Raw genomic sequence first — 17,633 nt, 5'->3', positions numbered from 1 at the left:
AAGGGGGGACAGGTTCAGGACTAATGTCAGGAAGTTCTGCTTCACTCAGAGAGTGGTTGACACCTGGAATGCTCTCCCAGAGGAGATTATTGCGGAATCTACCGTCCTAGGCTTCAAGAGCAAACTAGATGCATATCTCCTTAAGAGAGGCATATAAGGATATGGTGGAATATAAATTACGCCAGGTGTACACCTGGCAGGGCCTCCGCGTGTGCGGATCGCCGGACTTGATGGACCGAAGGTCTGATCCGGAGAAGGCAGTTCTTATGTTCTTATGTTCTTATGTTCTTAAGCGCCAAATCCCTTCTTGCTGAGCTTTTCAAATCAACAAATGCCATGCTAAAAGGAATTCTTTATTTTCAGGATGAAGATGTTTAAAGACTTCTCTAAAACACACGTCTCATTCTTGACATTCATCTTGGGGACCATGACTGGATTTTTAATTTCAAAGTAGGTACATTGAGGCCCGGATTCCCAAAATGGCGTCATTCAGAAGGTGCTCAATGAGCATCTAAGTTAAGTGTTAAATGTTGCATGACACTGTAGGGAAAGGATACATTGTAGCAGGGTATTCCTTTCAATTATATGCATAATTATAGTATCTCGGTAAATATGCCTAAATTCGGTGCAGGCATTTCTATTACTTTTTTGTCGATGCAAATGGCTGTGCCTAACTTTAGTCGTTGTTCCTAAGTGTAAGTGCTATTCCATAAACCATGCCTAACTTTAAGTGTGACTTATAGATTAGTGCTTTTTTTGGGGGGAGGAGGTGGGCTGACTTTTGTGGTGTCATATATAGAATTTAACCCCAAGGGGCTGGCTAAGAGGTCCTTATCTGTTAATGGAATGTGAGAAACCACTGTGTCATGGAGAAGGAAGTAGACACTTCAAAAAGAGTTTGGGTGAAGGTGACAGAGGTCGGAACCGTGAAATAATTCAATATATTTCTTTTCTTGAACAGGTGGCCAGAGGTCGGATCTCTAAGTTGGAGGTCTGTATACTTTCTCAATAAAATTATTACAGTTGGGGCCAAATTTATAAATCAGGCCCCACAAAGAAAAAACAAAACCACTTAAAAAAACTTTTTTCATATACTGTGATTGTGCACTAACTTGTCATTTTGGTTTTAGCCTTACAGCAGGTTTCAGTTTCAACTGTAATTTGTCTCTGGCGAAAAACCCTGCTTGCTGTACCAAAATTGTCATTCAGCTTGGGTGTGGATTTCAAAAGACAAATTCATTAAATCCAAGTGGGATTTTTTTGTCATGTTTCAAGTAAATCTTTCCAGGTCCATCGGCAACCTAATGAGTTCCTGCGGTCTTGCAAGGTTGCCACGGGAACTCATGGCAGCCATTTTAGATAGTGTCTCTACATAGAGCAGGAGCATAGAAAGATCACTCCTGCCCCGGTTAACCACTGGACCTCCAGGGCTTTTAAAGGTAGGCTTTAGAGGCGGCAGCTTTCATAGTCAGCTGAGATAGGAGACGGGAGGGATTGTTCCTGTCTCGGCTCACTGATGGACCACCAGGACATACAATAGGCCCAGGGAATGCCTACAGCAGGTGGAGGTAAGGGGGAGTAGAGTCTTGATCCCAGCCCTATTCTCCCAGTAGAATCTGCAGGAAGAGGTGGGACTGTTGGATGACATGGAATAAAGGGAGTGCTTAAAGAAGACAAAGAAATTGTCGTCAAACTGAACACATTTTTTGTGTCTGTATTTACCGAAGAGGATATACACATCATATCGGAACCCATCAGGCTATATGCTGGAAACGAAGAAGGGAAGCTGACAGGGATGACGGTCAGTCTAGATGAGGTATGCAGGCAGATTGATAGGCTAAAAAGCGATAAATCCCCGGGACCGGATGGCAACCATCCGAGGGTCATTAAGGAACTGAAAGCGACTATAGCTGTACTGCTTCAACTAATAGCCAATCTGTCGATCAAATCGGGAAAGATTCTGGAAGACTGGAAGGTGGCGAATGTTACGTCGATCTTCAAGAAAGGTTCGAGGAGGGATCCGGGTAACTACAGACTGGTGAGGCGCTAATAAAGGACCGCATCATTGATCACCTTGACGGACACAGGAAAGATGGTAGAGGTGCTGATAAAGGACCGCATCATTGATCACCTTGATGGACACGGGCTGATAAGGACCAGTCAGCACGGTTTCAGCAAAGGCAGACCGTGTTTGACGAATTTGCTGCACTTCTTTGAAGGAATAAACAGGCAGATAGACAAGGGCAACCTGGTCAACGTTGTATGTCTGGATTTTCAGAAGGCGTTTGACAAGGTTCCACGTGAACGACTACTTCAGAAAATTGCGAGCCATGGAATCGAGGGTGAAATACTCATGTGGATTAAAAACTGGCTGGAGCATGAGAAACAGAGAGTGGGGTAAATGAGACAATATTCGGACTGGAAGAGCGTCACCAGTGGAGTGCCGCAGGGATCAGTGTTTGGCCCATGCTCTTCAACATCTTTATAAACGACCTAGACATTGGTATGACGAGTGAGGTGATTAAATTTGCGGATGATACGAAGTTATTCAGAGTAGTGAGGACGCGAGGGGATTATGAAGATCTGTAACGTAACATAACCAAGCTCGAGAAATGAGGTTCAACGTGGGTAAGTGTAAAGTGATGCATGTTGGTAACAAAAATATCATGCACGAATACAGGATGTCTGGGGCGGTACTTGGAGCGACATCCCAGGAAAGAGACTTGGGAGTTCTGATCGACAAGTCGATGAAGCCGTCCGCGCAATGTGCGGTGGCGGTGAAAAGGATGAATAGAATGCTAGGAATGATAAAGAAGGGGATCACGAACAGATCGGAGAAGGTTATCATGCCAGTGTACCGAGCCATGGTACGCCCTCACCTGGAGTACAGCATCCAGCACTGGTCACCGTAGTTGAAGAAGGACACAGTACTATTCGAAAGGGTCCAGAGAAGAGCGACTAAAATGGTTAAGGGGCTGGAGGAGTTGCCATACATTGAGAGATTGGAGAAACTGGGCCTCTTCTCCCTTGAAAAGAAGAGACTGAGAGGGGACATGATCGAAACGTTCAAGATGCTGAAGGGAATAGACTTAGTAGATAAAAACGGATTGTTCACCCTCTCCAAAGTAGGAAGAATGAGCTGAAAGGGGATAGATTCCATACAAACGTAAGGAAGTTCTTCTACACCCAGAGAGTGGTAGACAACTAGAATGCTCTTCCAGAGTCTGTTATAGGGGAAAACACCCTCCAGGGATTCAAGACAAAGTTGGACAAGTTCCTGCTAAACTGGAACGTACGCAGGTGAGGCTGGACTCATAGAGCACTGGTCTTTAACCTAAGGGCCACCGCGTGAGCAGACTGCTGGGCAGGATGAACCACTGGTCTGACCCAGCAGCAGTAATTCCTATGTTCTTATGCAGTTCACTTTCCGTGGCGCAAAGTATACTGCTAGAACCTAACCAGTATTTTCCTATAGACTCAGCATTTCGATATTCATGATTTGGTGGTTTGCAAACATTTTTTGCAAAGTATACTACAGCAAATAATGAGAACGAACTGTGTAGAATTGAGTCCTATTCGTGCATGCTGTATACATGTGTATTATCAGGAAAGAGGCTGCACTCTTTATGGAAAATATACAGTTTCTTTGAAAGAGGGCTCACAGTGGCATAGCGAGGGTAGGAGGCACCCAGGATGGTGGTTCCCCTTGTGCCCTCATAACCCCCCTACTCCTTCTCTGCCCCCCCCCCCATGCCACATTCACACCCTCCCTTCCCTCTCCCCAGTGTGAGCAACTTCTCCGGTTTGCTGCTTACACTAGCATTGGCTTCACCTCTGATGTCACTTCCTGTCCCCGCGACCAGGAAGTGATTTCAGAGGGGAGTCAAACCAGCGCTAGCAACAGGCCAGAGAAGTTTCCTGCAATGGCAAATATTTAAAGAAGTACAGGGAGAGGGAAGGGAGGGCACGAATGTGGCATGGGGGGTGGAGAGGTGTCGACAACCCCACCAAGATGGCATCCGGGGTGGTCCAGCCCACCCCCCCTCTTACTACACCATTGAGGGCACGCTCTTTTAGATGAATGCAAACTACTAATATGCACCCTCTCCTCTAAATTTTCAGGGGGAAAGGGTAAAACACGGACCTCGTGGATGTCAACTGCACGTCCTTAAAAATTTGCTTCCTTCCGTTTTTGATAGCTGCGATTTCTGATTTCATGACCGCATTTTACTCCCTCTTTCCACCACTGCAGTTGCAGTTTCTGACCCCTCAAAAATCTGTGTTGATAGTCTTAATAATAATTAATTTGAGGAAACACTGCTGCTAAGGGAGGTCCGCATTTTACCCCAGTGCTGGGGCAGGAAGACTTATTTTTATAGGTTAAAGCTGGTCTTGAACCCAGATCCCCAGGCTCTCAGGCAGTTACGCTAACCTCTTAAACAACTTCCTTAGCTTATGAAATTGTAAAGTTTTGTTACTTTTAGTCTCAGCATAGGTTATGGCTCCTTCACTTCTGCTGTTTATGAGGATCCGTCAATTAAATGGTCCAAGGAAAATCCCTAAACAGCAGCCCACTCATTTTAAATGATTTCACCTATTCTGAACAAAAGTGCAGGATGTAGGATCTCAACTGCATTTCCATAAACATTTGCTTCCCTTGGCTTTGACAGCTGCTGTTTCTCTGATAGACCTCAATGAAATCAGAAACTGCAGCTGTCAAAAACCGAAGGTAGAAGATTTCTAAGGATGTGCAGTTGAGATCTGTGAGGTCCGTGTTTTACCCCTTCCCCGTTTCGGGTTCTTTTCTACCATTTCAAGCAGAAAATTATGTGAACTGACATTTCTCATTTTATGTCAAATGAATGCACAGCCCTAATTTTTACATATTTTACCAATAATCTTACCTACAGAAATCCAGAACAGATACCAAGCCAGGACCTGCTGATGGGAGGAAATTTGCATTGGTGAGTGCTTATCTGCTCGGAAATGGTATTCAGAATTAGGAAAAGGCAGATATGGTAATTTCAGTGTTTTTTCTTTTTTTTTGTTACAAGGATAGTTTAGAGCAGTGGTCTTCGCTAATTTTTAAATGAGTGCCATTTTAGATCCATAAGGGCTGAAGGAGCTGACAAACATCTTCCTACTTGGGGCCATGATACCAATAATGCTTCTCAACATTCATTCCTACCAGAACACCTGGCTTCAGTTACACGTGCAGAACACAGATAAACCCTATGCAAATACAGAACCACAAACTAAAAATCCTAATATACACAAAGAAAACCCTAAGATGCCAGGGTCTGCATGCATTACAACACTAGAGAAATAGAAAGAAATTAATTTCTTCCTGAACAATGCAAAATATAGACAACAGATGTAAATTCTCAAAACTGTCTGGTGATTTTATTTTTCTAATCATCTTTTCCCAGTCTCTGGCTGTTTCCAGGCCCTTCTTATCCATTTTCTAGCATTGGCTTCACCTTTACTTTCTGTCCTACATCCATCTTTGGTATTAACTTATAACATTCAACTTTCTTCCATTTTTCTGCTTTCTTCTCAATCTGTCTATCATGTCTTCCTCTCTTTTCCATCCATGTGCACCAACTCCTCCCTCTTTCTGTCTTATTCCCATCAATCTATAAACAGCATTTTTTTATATCTATCTTCCTTTCCCCATTCCTCCCATCCCTGTACCTCATCTCTTCCCTCTCTTTCCCCCTCCATGTTCTGACATCTCTGTCTTCCCCCTTCCTAAGGTCTAGTATCTTTCTTCTCTCCTTCCAACAGTCTGGCCTCTCCTCCTTTCCTTTTCTGGCATCTCTCTCTCCTTACTTTTGTCACCTCCCAATTCTCATGTCCAAATTGATCTCATTTTCTTCCCCCCCTTCCTGTGATCTGGTATCAATCTCCTCTCCTTTCTGCAGTCTAGCATATCTCTCTATTCTTTCCTGTCATGGTCTGGCATCTCTTTCTCCTTCCTTTCCCTTCCTCCTTCTCTTTCCAGTGTTCTGATATGTCTCTCCTTCCCTTTCCCTTTTGTGTTCTGGCATCTTTCTCTCTCTCCTTCCTTCCTTCCTTCCCCTACCCCTTCCCTCAGTCTCACATCCCCTTCCTTCCCTTACCCCCTTCCCAAGGTATGCTATCTCCTCTCCTTGCAGTCTGCCATATCTCTCTCCCCTCCTTCCCTTCTATCCCTGCACTCCATCTCTTTCCTTCCCTTTCCTTCCTGAGATCTGGCATAGCTGTCTTCCCCTTTCCCTTCTTTCTTCCCACAGAAGGCTGGCTTCTTTTTACCTTTTCTTCCCCATCTCCACAGTCCAGCATCTCTGTACTACCTCTCCCCAGCAGAATCCAGTGTGTTTATACCCTGTTTCCAGCGTGCACTCTTGTACTCTTTGGGCCATGGTCGCGGGCCTTGCATTGAAGACCACTGGTTTAGAGTATAGTTTAGCATCTTGGGGTGGCGGTGGTTTGGAGTCCTGTTCCGCAATGGCGGCGGCAGTTTGGAGGTCTATTCCCTGATGGCAGCAGCAGTGGCTTGGGAGCAAGCAGGGAGACAGAAAGAAAGAAGAGAAAAAGAAAGAAAGGGAAGGAGGGTAGGGAGACAGGAAGAAAAAGTTGGCGGAGGGAATGAGGTCTGGAAGCATACAGCAGGCTGAAAGAAGGGACGAAATATTGGATGCACAGTCAGAAGAATAAAGTGCAACCAGAGACTCATGAAATCACCAGACAACAAAGGTAGGAAAAATTATTTTATTTTCAATTTAGTGATCAAATTGTGTCCGTTTTGAGAATTTATATCTGCTGTCTATATTTTGCACTATAGCTCCCTTTTACTAAACTGCAATAGCATTTTTTAGCGCAGGGAGCCTATGAGCATCGAGAGCAGCACAGGGCATTCAGAGCAGCTCCCTGCGCTAAAAACTGCTATCGCGGTTTAGTAAAAAGGCAGGGGGTATATTTGTCTATTTTTGTATAGTTGTTACTGAGGTGACATTGCATAAAGTCATCTGCCTTGACCTTTTTGAAAACCCATGGAATATAAAGTGTGCTTTGTGTTTTTTAAAATTTTATTGTTTGTAGATCATTTTGACTTGGTCATTTTAAAAGTAGCTCGCAAGCCCAAAAAGTGTGGGCACCCCTGATCTAGTCATTGTTTTAAAGTTTAATATAACATCAGTTTAGAGCACAGCTAGCAGTTAATTCAAAATCATCAACAGTAGAAAACCAATCTACTATGAGAAAACTAAAATACAAACACCAATTATATACACCTTTTCTGTACTTATCACTTTCTTAATTATTATTTCAAATATGAAAAAGTGGAGATATTGACCTCAGCAAATGTCCATAAAACTCTACTAAAACAGTGCACTTTTAATGCATTTTCATACAAAACTTTTTATACCATCCACACACTAAAAAATGGCCGACGGTGTTTGTCTGAAGGATGGAGAGGGGGGCCACATTGCTGCATGCTAAGTGATTAGCACATGATTGACGCACGAGTCCTTACTGCCTACAAATTGGGTAGTGCTGAGGGCCCACATGGTAGAGGCAACATTAGCACATGGCCATTAATGCTGAAAATAGAAAACTGGCCATTTTCTGATCATGGCAATAAGTGGCCTTAGCATGCAGGAAAGATCCATGTAAGGGTGCACTAAGACCACTCTATGTAAGGTAGACCTTGGGAAAATGCTTACTTATTGCTGGGGTTAAATAGTATAGAATCTTGCTACTTTTGGGGGGATCTAAGAAGTACTTGTGACCTGAATTAGCTACTGATGCAAACTGAATATGAGGCTAGATCAGGGGTAGGGAACTCCGGTCCTCGAGAGCCGTATTACAGTCGGGTTTTCAGGATTTCCCCAATGAATATGCATGAGATCTATTTGCATGCATTGCTTTCAATGCATATTCATTGGGGTAATACTGAAAACCCGACTGGAATACGGCTCTCAAGGACCGGAGTTCCCTCCCTCTGGGCTAGATGGACCTTTAGTCTGATCCAGGGGTTTGTATCGGAGAGGGTACCGTTTACCACTACCCTCTGAAGTCTACCTCTAAAGCCAGTCCATAACCCATGTGGTTAATGTTTCACCCAGTCCCATCGAACCCATCTTGCTCAATAACCTGCGGTGTGGGACGCTATCAAACGCTTTGCTGAAGTCCAAGTACACGACGTCCAGGGACTCCCCTATATCCAGCTTTCTTGTTACCCAGTCAAAGAAGCTGATCAGATTTGATTGGCAGGACCTTCCCTTCATAAAACCATGTTGATGGGGATCTCGTAGATTCTCCTCGTTCAGGATCGTATCCAATTGGCGTTTGATTAGTGTTTCCATAAGTTTACTCACTATCGATGTGAGACTCACCGGTCTATAATTCTCAGCCTCCGTCCTGCATCCCTTTTCGTGGAGTGGAATGACGTTAGCCATTTTCCAAACCAACGGGACTCTTCCTGTACTTAGGGAAAGATTGAAGAGCGCAGATAACGGTTCCACCAGGACGTCACTCAACTCCCTGAGCACCCTGGGGTGTAGTTTGTCCGGTCCCATAGCTTTGTTCACCTTGAGTCTTGATAGCTCCTCGTAGACACTGCTGGGCGTAAACTCGAAATTTCGAAACAGGTCTTCCGAGTTTTCCCTTGTCAACTGCTGGTTCAATCCCTGATCTTAAGTACCTTAGACTACTGCAATATTATATACTTGGGATCTCTCAAAAAAACCATCAAACGACTGAAAGTCATCCAAAATGCTGCAGTCTGTCTCATTTATGGACTCAAGAAATCAGACCATGTAAGCCCATATTACAAAAAACTACACTGGCTGCATGTGGAAGCAAGGGACATTTTTAAGTTTGCTTGCCTTTGCTTCAAAACCATGACAAGTTCACCCCCATCCTATCTGTCTCACCAATTCGAATTCCCAGGCACAACTAATACACGCAGTACCTACTTGTTTGCTTTTCCATCCCTAAAGGATGGACCTACAAGAGATACCTCGATAGAACACTATCATTCAAAGCAGGCAAATGGAGTAAATGTTTAACCAACTTCATCTCAAATGTACTTTTATATCAAACGTTTAGAAAGCAATAAAAACTTATCCCTTTGACAAATTTCTCTGACCCCCACTTCAATCTGATGTACTTCCAAAACACTTCCAGATAAACCTGACTAACCTTAGCATGCCAATGTAATTTTGAAAGTTCTCTGTAAAGTCGCAGTTTGTATACAGTCTCTTCCCTTGTAAACCGCTTAGAACTGTTTGTGGTATGGCAGTATATAAAAATAAAGTATTATTATTATTATTATTAGGCAATTCCGGTCCTCGAGAGCCACAGGCAGGTCAGGTTTTCAGGATCTCCACAATAAATATGCATGAGATAGATTTGCATCTCAAGGAGGCAGTGCATGCAAATCTATCTCATACATATTCATTATGGAGATCCTGAAAACCTAACCTGGCTCCGGCTCTCGAGGACTGGAATTGCCTACCCCTGGTCTGACCCAATAGGGCAGTGTCTCACAAACTTTTATAGCTCTGGCATACTAAATGGAGCAAATGTTTTTCACGGCACACTAAATGGAGCCAATGTTTTTTGCAGCACATTATAACTGAAATTATAAAATTGCAAAACCAACAAAAATTTAAATTTGAAGAGTTATTTATTTAAAGTTCTTTAAGCTATATATGGGTAATTGTAACAACGGTGAAACTAAAATAGAATAGAATTGCTAATCAATGCAATGAATTTGCTTGTTTTTGAGTTCACATTAACTCAAAACATGGCTCGATAGTTGCCAAGAAAACACGCATTTCATCATCCACCATCGGCAATCGTTCTCATTTTTTCAATTTAATTTCTGTCAGAACTAAAAATCCAAGTTTGCAAAGATAAGAAGATCCAAACAGTAACAAAGCCTTGATTACTTTGATGCAAAAAAATAAAATTACTTGCCGTTAGTTTTCAAGGAACAATCACGTCAAAGAACGATGCTTGTCTGGGCGGTTGTATCCTTACGCATAGAGGCGCTCATAACATTGACAGACTCTTATATATGTGACGTGCATGTCATCTATTCTAGTGTATACGTAAGAAAATAATTTTTTTGTGCTTATGCTCGTAAAGCAGAGGAAAATGACTCATGGGTGTAAAGTCTGCTAGTAAAAAGTACATCAGTCTCTGTCATTTTGCCAATAATAAAAGATCACAAATCTAATTTGGAAGACACCTCAAACTACCGTCCTATAGCTAAATTGACGGAACGAATAGTATTTGAACAACTATCGGATTTTGTAGAATCAACCAATGTTCTCCATCCAAATCAAACAGGATTTAGGAAAAATCATTCTATAGAATACTCATTGATTGGTTTAACTACAAATATACATTATTATTTAGATCATCACAAGTCTATTATCCTTTTCTCATTAGATTTGTCTGCTGCATTTGACACCATTGACAATGAATTACTTCTCAATAGATTAAAAGCCATTGGAATTTGTGATCAAATATTTGATTGGTTTAAATCGTTTTTCTCTAATCATTCATCAACAGTCACTTTTAATAATTCTACTTCTAAGCCTTACACTCTTAATTATGGTATCCCACAAGGATCCATTTTATCACCTTTACTATTCAATATTTTTTTATCTCCTCTACTGACTTTATGTCAAATTTACCACTTTTAGTTATGTAGATGACATACAAATCATTCACCCAATAGATCCAGAAAATAAAGAAGAATTACAGCAAATTAATTTAAAATTAGAAAAAGTTCAACAATGGCTTACCTCTCGTATGTTAGCCCTAAACATACAAAAGACTAAGGCTTTACTATTCACATGGAAACAAGGAATTAAACTGTGTGCTCCTTTCATTCTCGACAATATTTCTATTGAGATTGTATCATCTTTAAAAATACTTGGTGTCATTATTGACAACAACCTTTCCTACCATGATCGTATAAATAATACTGTTAAATTATGCTTCTTTAGACTTCGTTTAATTCGGTCAATTTCTAAGTTTTTAGAACCAAAATCCCTAAATATTTTACTTCATTCATTAATCATTTCTAAACTTGATTATTGCAATTCTCTAATGTTTAATATTACACAAAAAGAAAAGAAACGCTTACAAATTATACAAAATACTGCCGTTAAACTTATTTATAAAGGTAAAAAATACGATCATGTCACTCCCTTTCTGATTAAATCTCATTGGCTCCCCATCAATCATTGTATTACCTATAAAATTTTATTACTGACATTCAAAATTCTTGATACTAATGAGCCTCAATTCATAAATAAAGTACTTATTCCATATAGTACCTCACGTTCTCTTCGATCAACTAACCATAAACTCTTAACGATTCCCTCTCTAAAATTATTTGAACCCGTCGACAAGATATGTTCTCTGTATCAGCACCGCAACTCTGGAATTCATTACCTTTACAATTAAGAGATGAAAATAACTTAAGCGATTTTAAAAAGAATTTAAAAAGCTTTTTATTTAAGGATGCTTTCAACTTATAAATTACTATTGAGCTCTTCCTCTTTCCCTTTCTTCTTTTTTTTTTTTCCCCATGCTTTTTTTCCTAACTCTTTCTTTTTTGTCTTTTTTTCTCAATGTATAAATTTATTAGCTCATCATATATACTTATTATGTAAATCCTTTTTTTTTTTTTAAATTGTATTCATTGTATAAATTGCTAGTTTTTTAACTATCTTGTATGTTATTTTTTTATTTTATTATTATGTTTAAGTATATGCTACTTTTATATATTGTAATTAGCTTAGAAACAATTTTAATTAAGCGATTAATCAAATATAAATAAAACTTGAAACTTGTCTCGGTACACCGACAAATTCGCGCAGGACAATAGCACCCCGACAAATGTACCCCAACAATTGAACGCATGGACAAGAGCGCGCATGACAACCATTGCGGCCTGTGACTGAATCTGTCATAAGTGGATATCTGGAAGGCCCTGATTTGCTCAGATTCCTTAAGCCCCGTCCCTTGGGAGGAGCTTGAGGCGCCTCAAGCCCCTCCCAAGGGATGGGGCCTGAGGAGTCTGAGCAAATCAGGACCTTCCAGATATCCAGTTATGTAAATGGTTCCCATAATCATATGTAAACCTTACCCTAACACTAGATAGGAAATGAATTTGTTAAGTGTAGTGGGGGGTTTCCCCCAACCTCCCCTCAAAAAAGAGGGTTACTTTGTATTCCTCAAAAAGACAAAATAGTATCCACTGTTGGGATGCATTTGACGGCTCACCTCCTATTCAGTGCGTGCACTTGTCCATGCACGCTATTGTCGTGTGCGGATTTGACGGGTCACCCTCTGTCTCTGTGCTAAAGTTTGAAATTTATCTCAAAGATTCATGAAAATAAAAAAACATAGAACATTTGTCTAGAAGTAGTTAAGTCTACAACATTATTTGAAATAAAATTAAATACATGGTTTGGACTAGAGGAAGAAGAGGGTAATCAGAAGGATTTGATTGTATGCCAGGGAAAACATTGATTTTCGCAAAGAAATTATGAAATGTCAGGCAATTTCCTTTTATATTAGATTACCTGTATAAAGAATCATAACGAACTTGAAATATGACATCAATGTTTTTCTTTTCTCACATTTACCAGGGTGCCAGCGAATGGATCGTCACCTTTAAGGTGAATATGTGGTCTATAAATTTGCATTCAAGGTTAGGAGGAGATCTGTAGTCATTCCAATTCATTATCAAAAAAGTCCCAAAGTCTATAATTAAAAATTAACCATTTAATCCTGAAAGATATGTACAAAATCACGTGGTCTTTAAACTGAGCAAGAGCAATTCCCCTCTGTGATCAATCATAAGAAAAATTGATCAGATACCCATGAAGATAAGGCTTTATTGATGTGACCTGTGATTGTTAAGATCACCTATTTTCAACCGGCAACTCAAGCAACCTTCATAGAAACATGATGGCAGATAAAGGCCAAATGGCCCATCCACGGTAACCATTATCTCTTTGTTTCTCCGAGAGATCCCACATGCCTATTCCAGGCCCTCTTAAATTCAGACACAGCCTCTGTCTCCACCACCTCTACTGGGAGACTGTTCCACACATCTATCACCCTTTCTGTAAAAAAGACTTTCCTTAGATTACTCCGGAGCCTATCACCTCTGAACTTCATCCTATGCCCTCTCATTCCAGAGCTTCCTTTCAAATGAAAAAGACCGAAATTTTACTCACCTTCTCCATATTACCTTGAGGTGCAGACACTGGGCTAAGCGTGTTTTCTCTGACATAGCTAAGAGCGTTTCTTCTGATGTCTTGGCCACTTTTGGCTTTGGCGTCTTGAACAATAGTTCTGAAAACCTTTTTTCAGAACAGCCAAGAACAAGGACAGTACAGAAAAAGTGAGGATCCTCTGTAAAAGTAAGGATAATACCTCAGCGATGTGTACGTGTATCTTTATGGGACTTGGGTTATAAATTGTTGATTTCAAGACCACTTACACAGACATGTTAGTTGCAATACTCATTAGCCAGTTATAATCATATATAACGTATCTGTGAAAGTCTAAGTCCCGGTGCTGGGATTTGAATTAACAATCCTGCACATTATGTCACCCAGTTGTTAATGCCTTACAAACCTGAGGGATTTTTTCTGTTTTCCATCCACCCTTACCCATTTCCAACTTCTGCTCTCTCTTTCCAGAACACACTATAACAAACCTGATATAGCACAGGCTCCGTGAGTAACTACCTTTATATAATACATACTGTATATGTCAAATGCATTTTTAAAGTTTTGATATTTTTTCCCTGGGAAATGATGAATTAGATCACTCTTTAATAGGGATGTACAGACAAAAATATTTTGATTTGTTTAATTTCCTGTGTTGTTTGTTTTTCTTTTTTTAGGGCACTGGTTCTGGGTATGGTGCTCTTAATTGCACTTGGAAATCTGGGCACACACTCAATTACTGCTCGCAATTTAATTGGTTAATAACCCAATTAGCACTTCTATTCCATTTTTAGAAGTGTTAACAGGGCATCTCCAGTGCTATGCAGCCTTTGTTGACTTCCTACTGAGGCCTGTATTCTTTTTAAGGCCTAGATTCACTAACCCTCCAAACCTTGTGCAATCCGTTTCCGTTTGCATGCAGGCCAACGAATTCACTAAAGGCCTGCATGCAAATGGGGACGATCGTTAACATGCCCCCTACCCACGGGGGCCTACCTATCACTAGAGAGTGATCCCCGCTCATGCGCACACCCTGACAGTAATGACAGGAGAAGCAGCCTCCTGTCACTGCTGTCAGGGCTCAGCCCCGATCGCTCCTGCCTCCCTGCTCTGCCCCGATCTCTCTTGCCTGGTTGCCGGACTCTCCTGCTCTCTGCCGCCGTTCCCTGCAGTGCAAGCCCATGGTTTTAAAGCGGGCCTGAACTGCGAGGAATGGCGGCAGAGAGCAGGAGAGTCCGGTGAGCAGGCAAGAGATTGGGGCAGAGCAGGGCAGGCAGGAGAGCCTACACTAGCCCCACCCACCGGCCCTGCCCAACACACCTCCCAGGCCCCGATCTCTCCTGCTTGCCCTGCTTTGTCCCGATCTCTACCCTCCCGGCACAGCCCTCCCGGCACGGCTCTCGCCCCCCCCTGCCGGCACGGCCCACCCACCCCTGGCACCAAAAAGTTGGGAGCAGGAGGGGTGTTCAGTCCCTCCTGCACCTAGGCCTCTCACCCCTGGCCTACCCCTGGTCCTCCTAGAGTCTGTACTCCATAGGCCTATAGAGTGTGACTATGGCACCTTTCTGCTGGGCTTCTAGGGCTCTCTGCAGGAACAAGGTTTATTACCTCCCCAATGTAGATTTCTGTACAATGCCCTTTTGTTGGGAAAAAAAAACTGATTCTGACCTACTGGGTTTCCGAGGACTCCCCTCCCACCGCTCAATGGCAGACCAAGCTGAGAGAGATGACCCAATTTGAGATTTGTTCCCATATGCGACATTAAGTGACATGGAGGGGGGGGGGGAGGCTTGCTGGATCTCCTTCCCACCTAATCGCTCTCTGTCCGAGGCACTACATTAGCTATCCTGGTTTGCCTACTTGTGGCACTAATGCTTCCTTACCTGTAATCCAAAGGGGGGTAGGGGGGCAGGGAGGAACTTCTGGGGCAGGTGTGTTAGCTAATCACAAAGAATTCTTATACAGCACAAATTTGCTGCTGACGTCTAATCTAGAGAGTTGCGTGGGGACAGAAATCCCACCCGTCTCCACCAAAGTCCCACCCGTCCCCACCCGTCCCCGTGAGGAATCCCATCCATACCCACCCGTCCCCGTGAGGAATCCCTCCGTCCCCATCCGTCCCCGGGAGGAATCCCCTCCGTCCCCGCCCATCCCTATAAACTTCAGAAATAGTTATTTCATTTAATTATGCTACTGAATTAAAGGCTCTGGTAGAAACCCATTTACAAATAAGCAAAAAGACTTTATTAATTTGGAAATATTAATTGGGAAGAATACATACTTTATAAACGGGTTTCTACCAGAGCCTCTAATGTTTATAAATTTTTATCTTGTACCTCAAGGGAATTTACTTATCAAAAGTGATATAATATCAATAAACACTTTCACTAGATCACTTTGCTTTTCACAAACCGTGCCATTATAAATCATTCTTACAAGTAACTGAAGTTATTTAGTGAACACTCAGACCCACAGCTGAGGTCCCAGTGAACAGATCACGGAGCAGCTGTTTTGAGAGACCATCATTGAATTTCTTGCCACCTGATTGGGGAATAAGCACTTGGTCAGTGTTGAGGACATGAGGGCAATATACACAATGAGAACAGCTTACATGGGGACCCCTACCGATGTATTGGCCAGGGACCCGATGTTTGAGAATTTGGCCCAGATTACGGCCTCGAGTATACGCAAACAATGGAATTTCATTCATGCTCTCATGTACCTGCAACACTGACCAGTGCTTCAAAATAATTTGTCTAAGTTGTTGACTCCTACTAGAATAGGGTAATACACATACCAAGGCCCCACTCCTCTCTTTCTCTTTCGGATGAAATAACCATTCCTGCTGACAATTGCGGGTTCTTTCGGATGAAATAACCATTTAAGAACTAATACTAATTGTACTTCTGTGGCAGTAGTGTACTGTATTATATGCCCTTGTGGGCTTTATTATATTGGGCACACTCGGCGGGCGATTAAAACTCGCATCGCCGAGCATTTAAGTAACATCAGATGCAAACGCGCGTCGGCTCCTCTGGTGAGCCATTGGCTTGAACAGCAGCATTTAATTGAGGATGTGAAATATACTGTAATAGCTAATGCCCATAAAACAACTGGGGATGTTACCCAATTTTTGTTATATCTAGAACAGAAGTTCATTTTTCAATGGCATACCTTGACTCCCACAGGGTTAAATAATGAAATCGAATGGTTTCATTTGTAGAAGGAGACAGTATATCGAGAGAACGGTAGTGACGAGTTTGACGTCATGATGATGATACTGAATGAGAAAAGGGGAGTGTATTTAAAGTGTGGCCTGCTGATTGGAAACCCGTCACCAGTAGCTAATTTGTCTGTGTGCAGTATGGAGTGCGTTGTGCCGGTAAGTCGGAGAGTGAATGTTTGGTGTAGGTAATTGTGATTATTGAAAAGATAGAGATAGTAGTGGTAACTGAAGTATTTAGTGTTAATGTTGGTTGCTTTATATTTATAGCACCCCTCCTGAAGAAGCCAGTTGGTGAAACCTAGGTTGGGGGGTCGACAGTATATGTACAAAATATGCAGTCGTACGAATAAAGGAGGAGCCCGGAGCAGTTACATTGATTACCCACACCATTCAAAGCTAAGTTGGTTATTTCATTTGATGTTATTTAGCCGTTGTATGGTGGGTGAGACTGTGAACAACGATGATGGTCTCTCAAAACAGCTGCTCCGTGATCTGTTCACTGGGACCTCAGCTGTGGGTCTGAGTGTTCACTAAATAACTTCAGTTACTTGTAAGAATGATTTATAATGACACGGTTTGTGAAAAGCAAAGTGATCTAGTGAAAGTGTTTATTGATATAAATTTTTATCAACACAACTAATATACTACTTTATCCTGAAGCAAAAAAAAAAAAGAAATAGAATTCTTTTCATACCTTTGTTGCCTGGTTTCTGCTTTCCTCATGTTCTCATTCAATTCCTTCCATCCACTGTCTCTTCTTTCTGCGTCTTCCATTTGCTCTGTTACTGTGCCTCTCCCTTTTTTCCCCCCTTCCAAATTGGTCTGGCACCCATCTTCTTCCCTCCACTTCCCCCATAGTCTGGCATCTCTGTCTTCTTCCCTGCCAGCGTCTTCTCCCCACTCTCTCTTCCCCATTTCCTTTCAGCATCTTTCTCCCCATCATCCCCATGTCCTGTCAGCGTCCTTCTCCCCCCCGTCTTACCCATGTCCTTTCAGCGTCCTTCACCCCCATCTTACCCATGTCCTTTCAGTGTCCTTCTCCACCCATCTTCCCCAGTGCTTTCAGCGTCCTTCTCCCCCCTGTTTTACCCATTTCCCTTAAGCGTCTTTTCCTCTCCACTCCACCTCTCCTCCCTTTCTCTCTCCCTGCCCCCTTA

The 17,633-nt window shown here is 42.2% G+C and overlaps 1 protein-coding gene across 2 annotated transcripts in view; it reads left to right on the top strand.

The window, feature by feature from the left end:
- Positions 1 to 346: 346 nt before the first annotated feature.
- Positions 347 to 17,633, top strand: part of LOC117346602 (histo-blood group ABO system transferase-like) — a 187,888-nt gene continuing 170,601 nt past the window's right edge. Inside the window, exons 1-5 of one of the 2 annotated variants that reach the window (XM_033916437.1) lie at positions 347 to 450; positions 962 to 991; positions 4,911 to 4,964; positions 12,660 to 12,689; positions 13,722 to 13,757. In XM_033916437.1, coding sequence (XP_033772328.1) covers positions 365 to 450; positions 962 to 991; positions 4,911 to 4,964; positions 12,660 to 12,689; positions 13,722 to 13,757 — 236 coding nt within the window. In that variant the 5' untranslated portion in view covers positions 347 to 364. The remainder of the gene's footprint in view (positions 451 to 961; positions 992 to 4,910; positions 4,965 to 12,659; positions 12,690 to 13,721; positions 13,758 to 17,633) is intronic. The other variant, XM_033916435.1, reaches the window with a different exon arrangement.

The sequence above is a fragment of the Geotrypetes seraphini genome, chromosome 12, assembly GCF_902459505.1.
Source record: "Geotrypetes seraphini chromosome 12, aGeoSer1.1, whole genome shotgun sequence".
NCBI lineage: Eukaryota > Metazoa > Chordata > Amphibia > Gymnophiona > Dermophiidae > Geotrypetes > Geotrypetes seraphini.
This window is presented reverse-complemented; position numbering and strand designations above follow the sequence as displayed.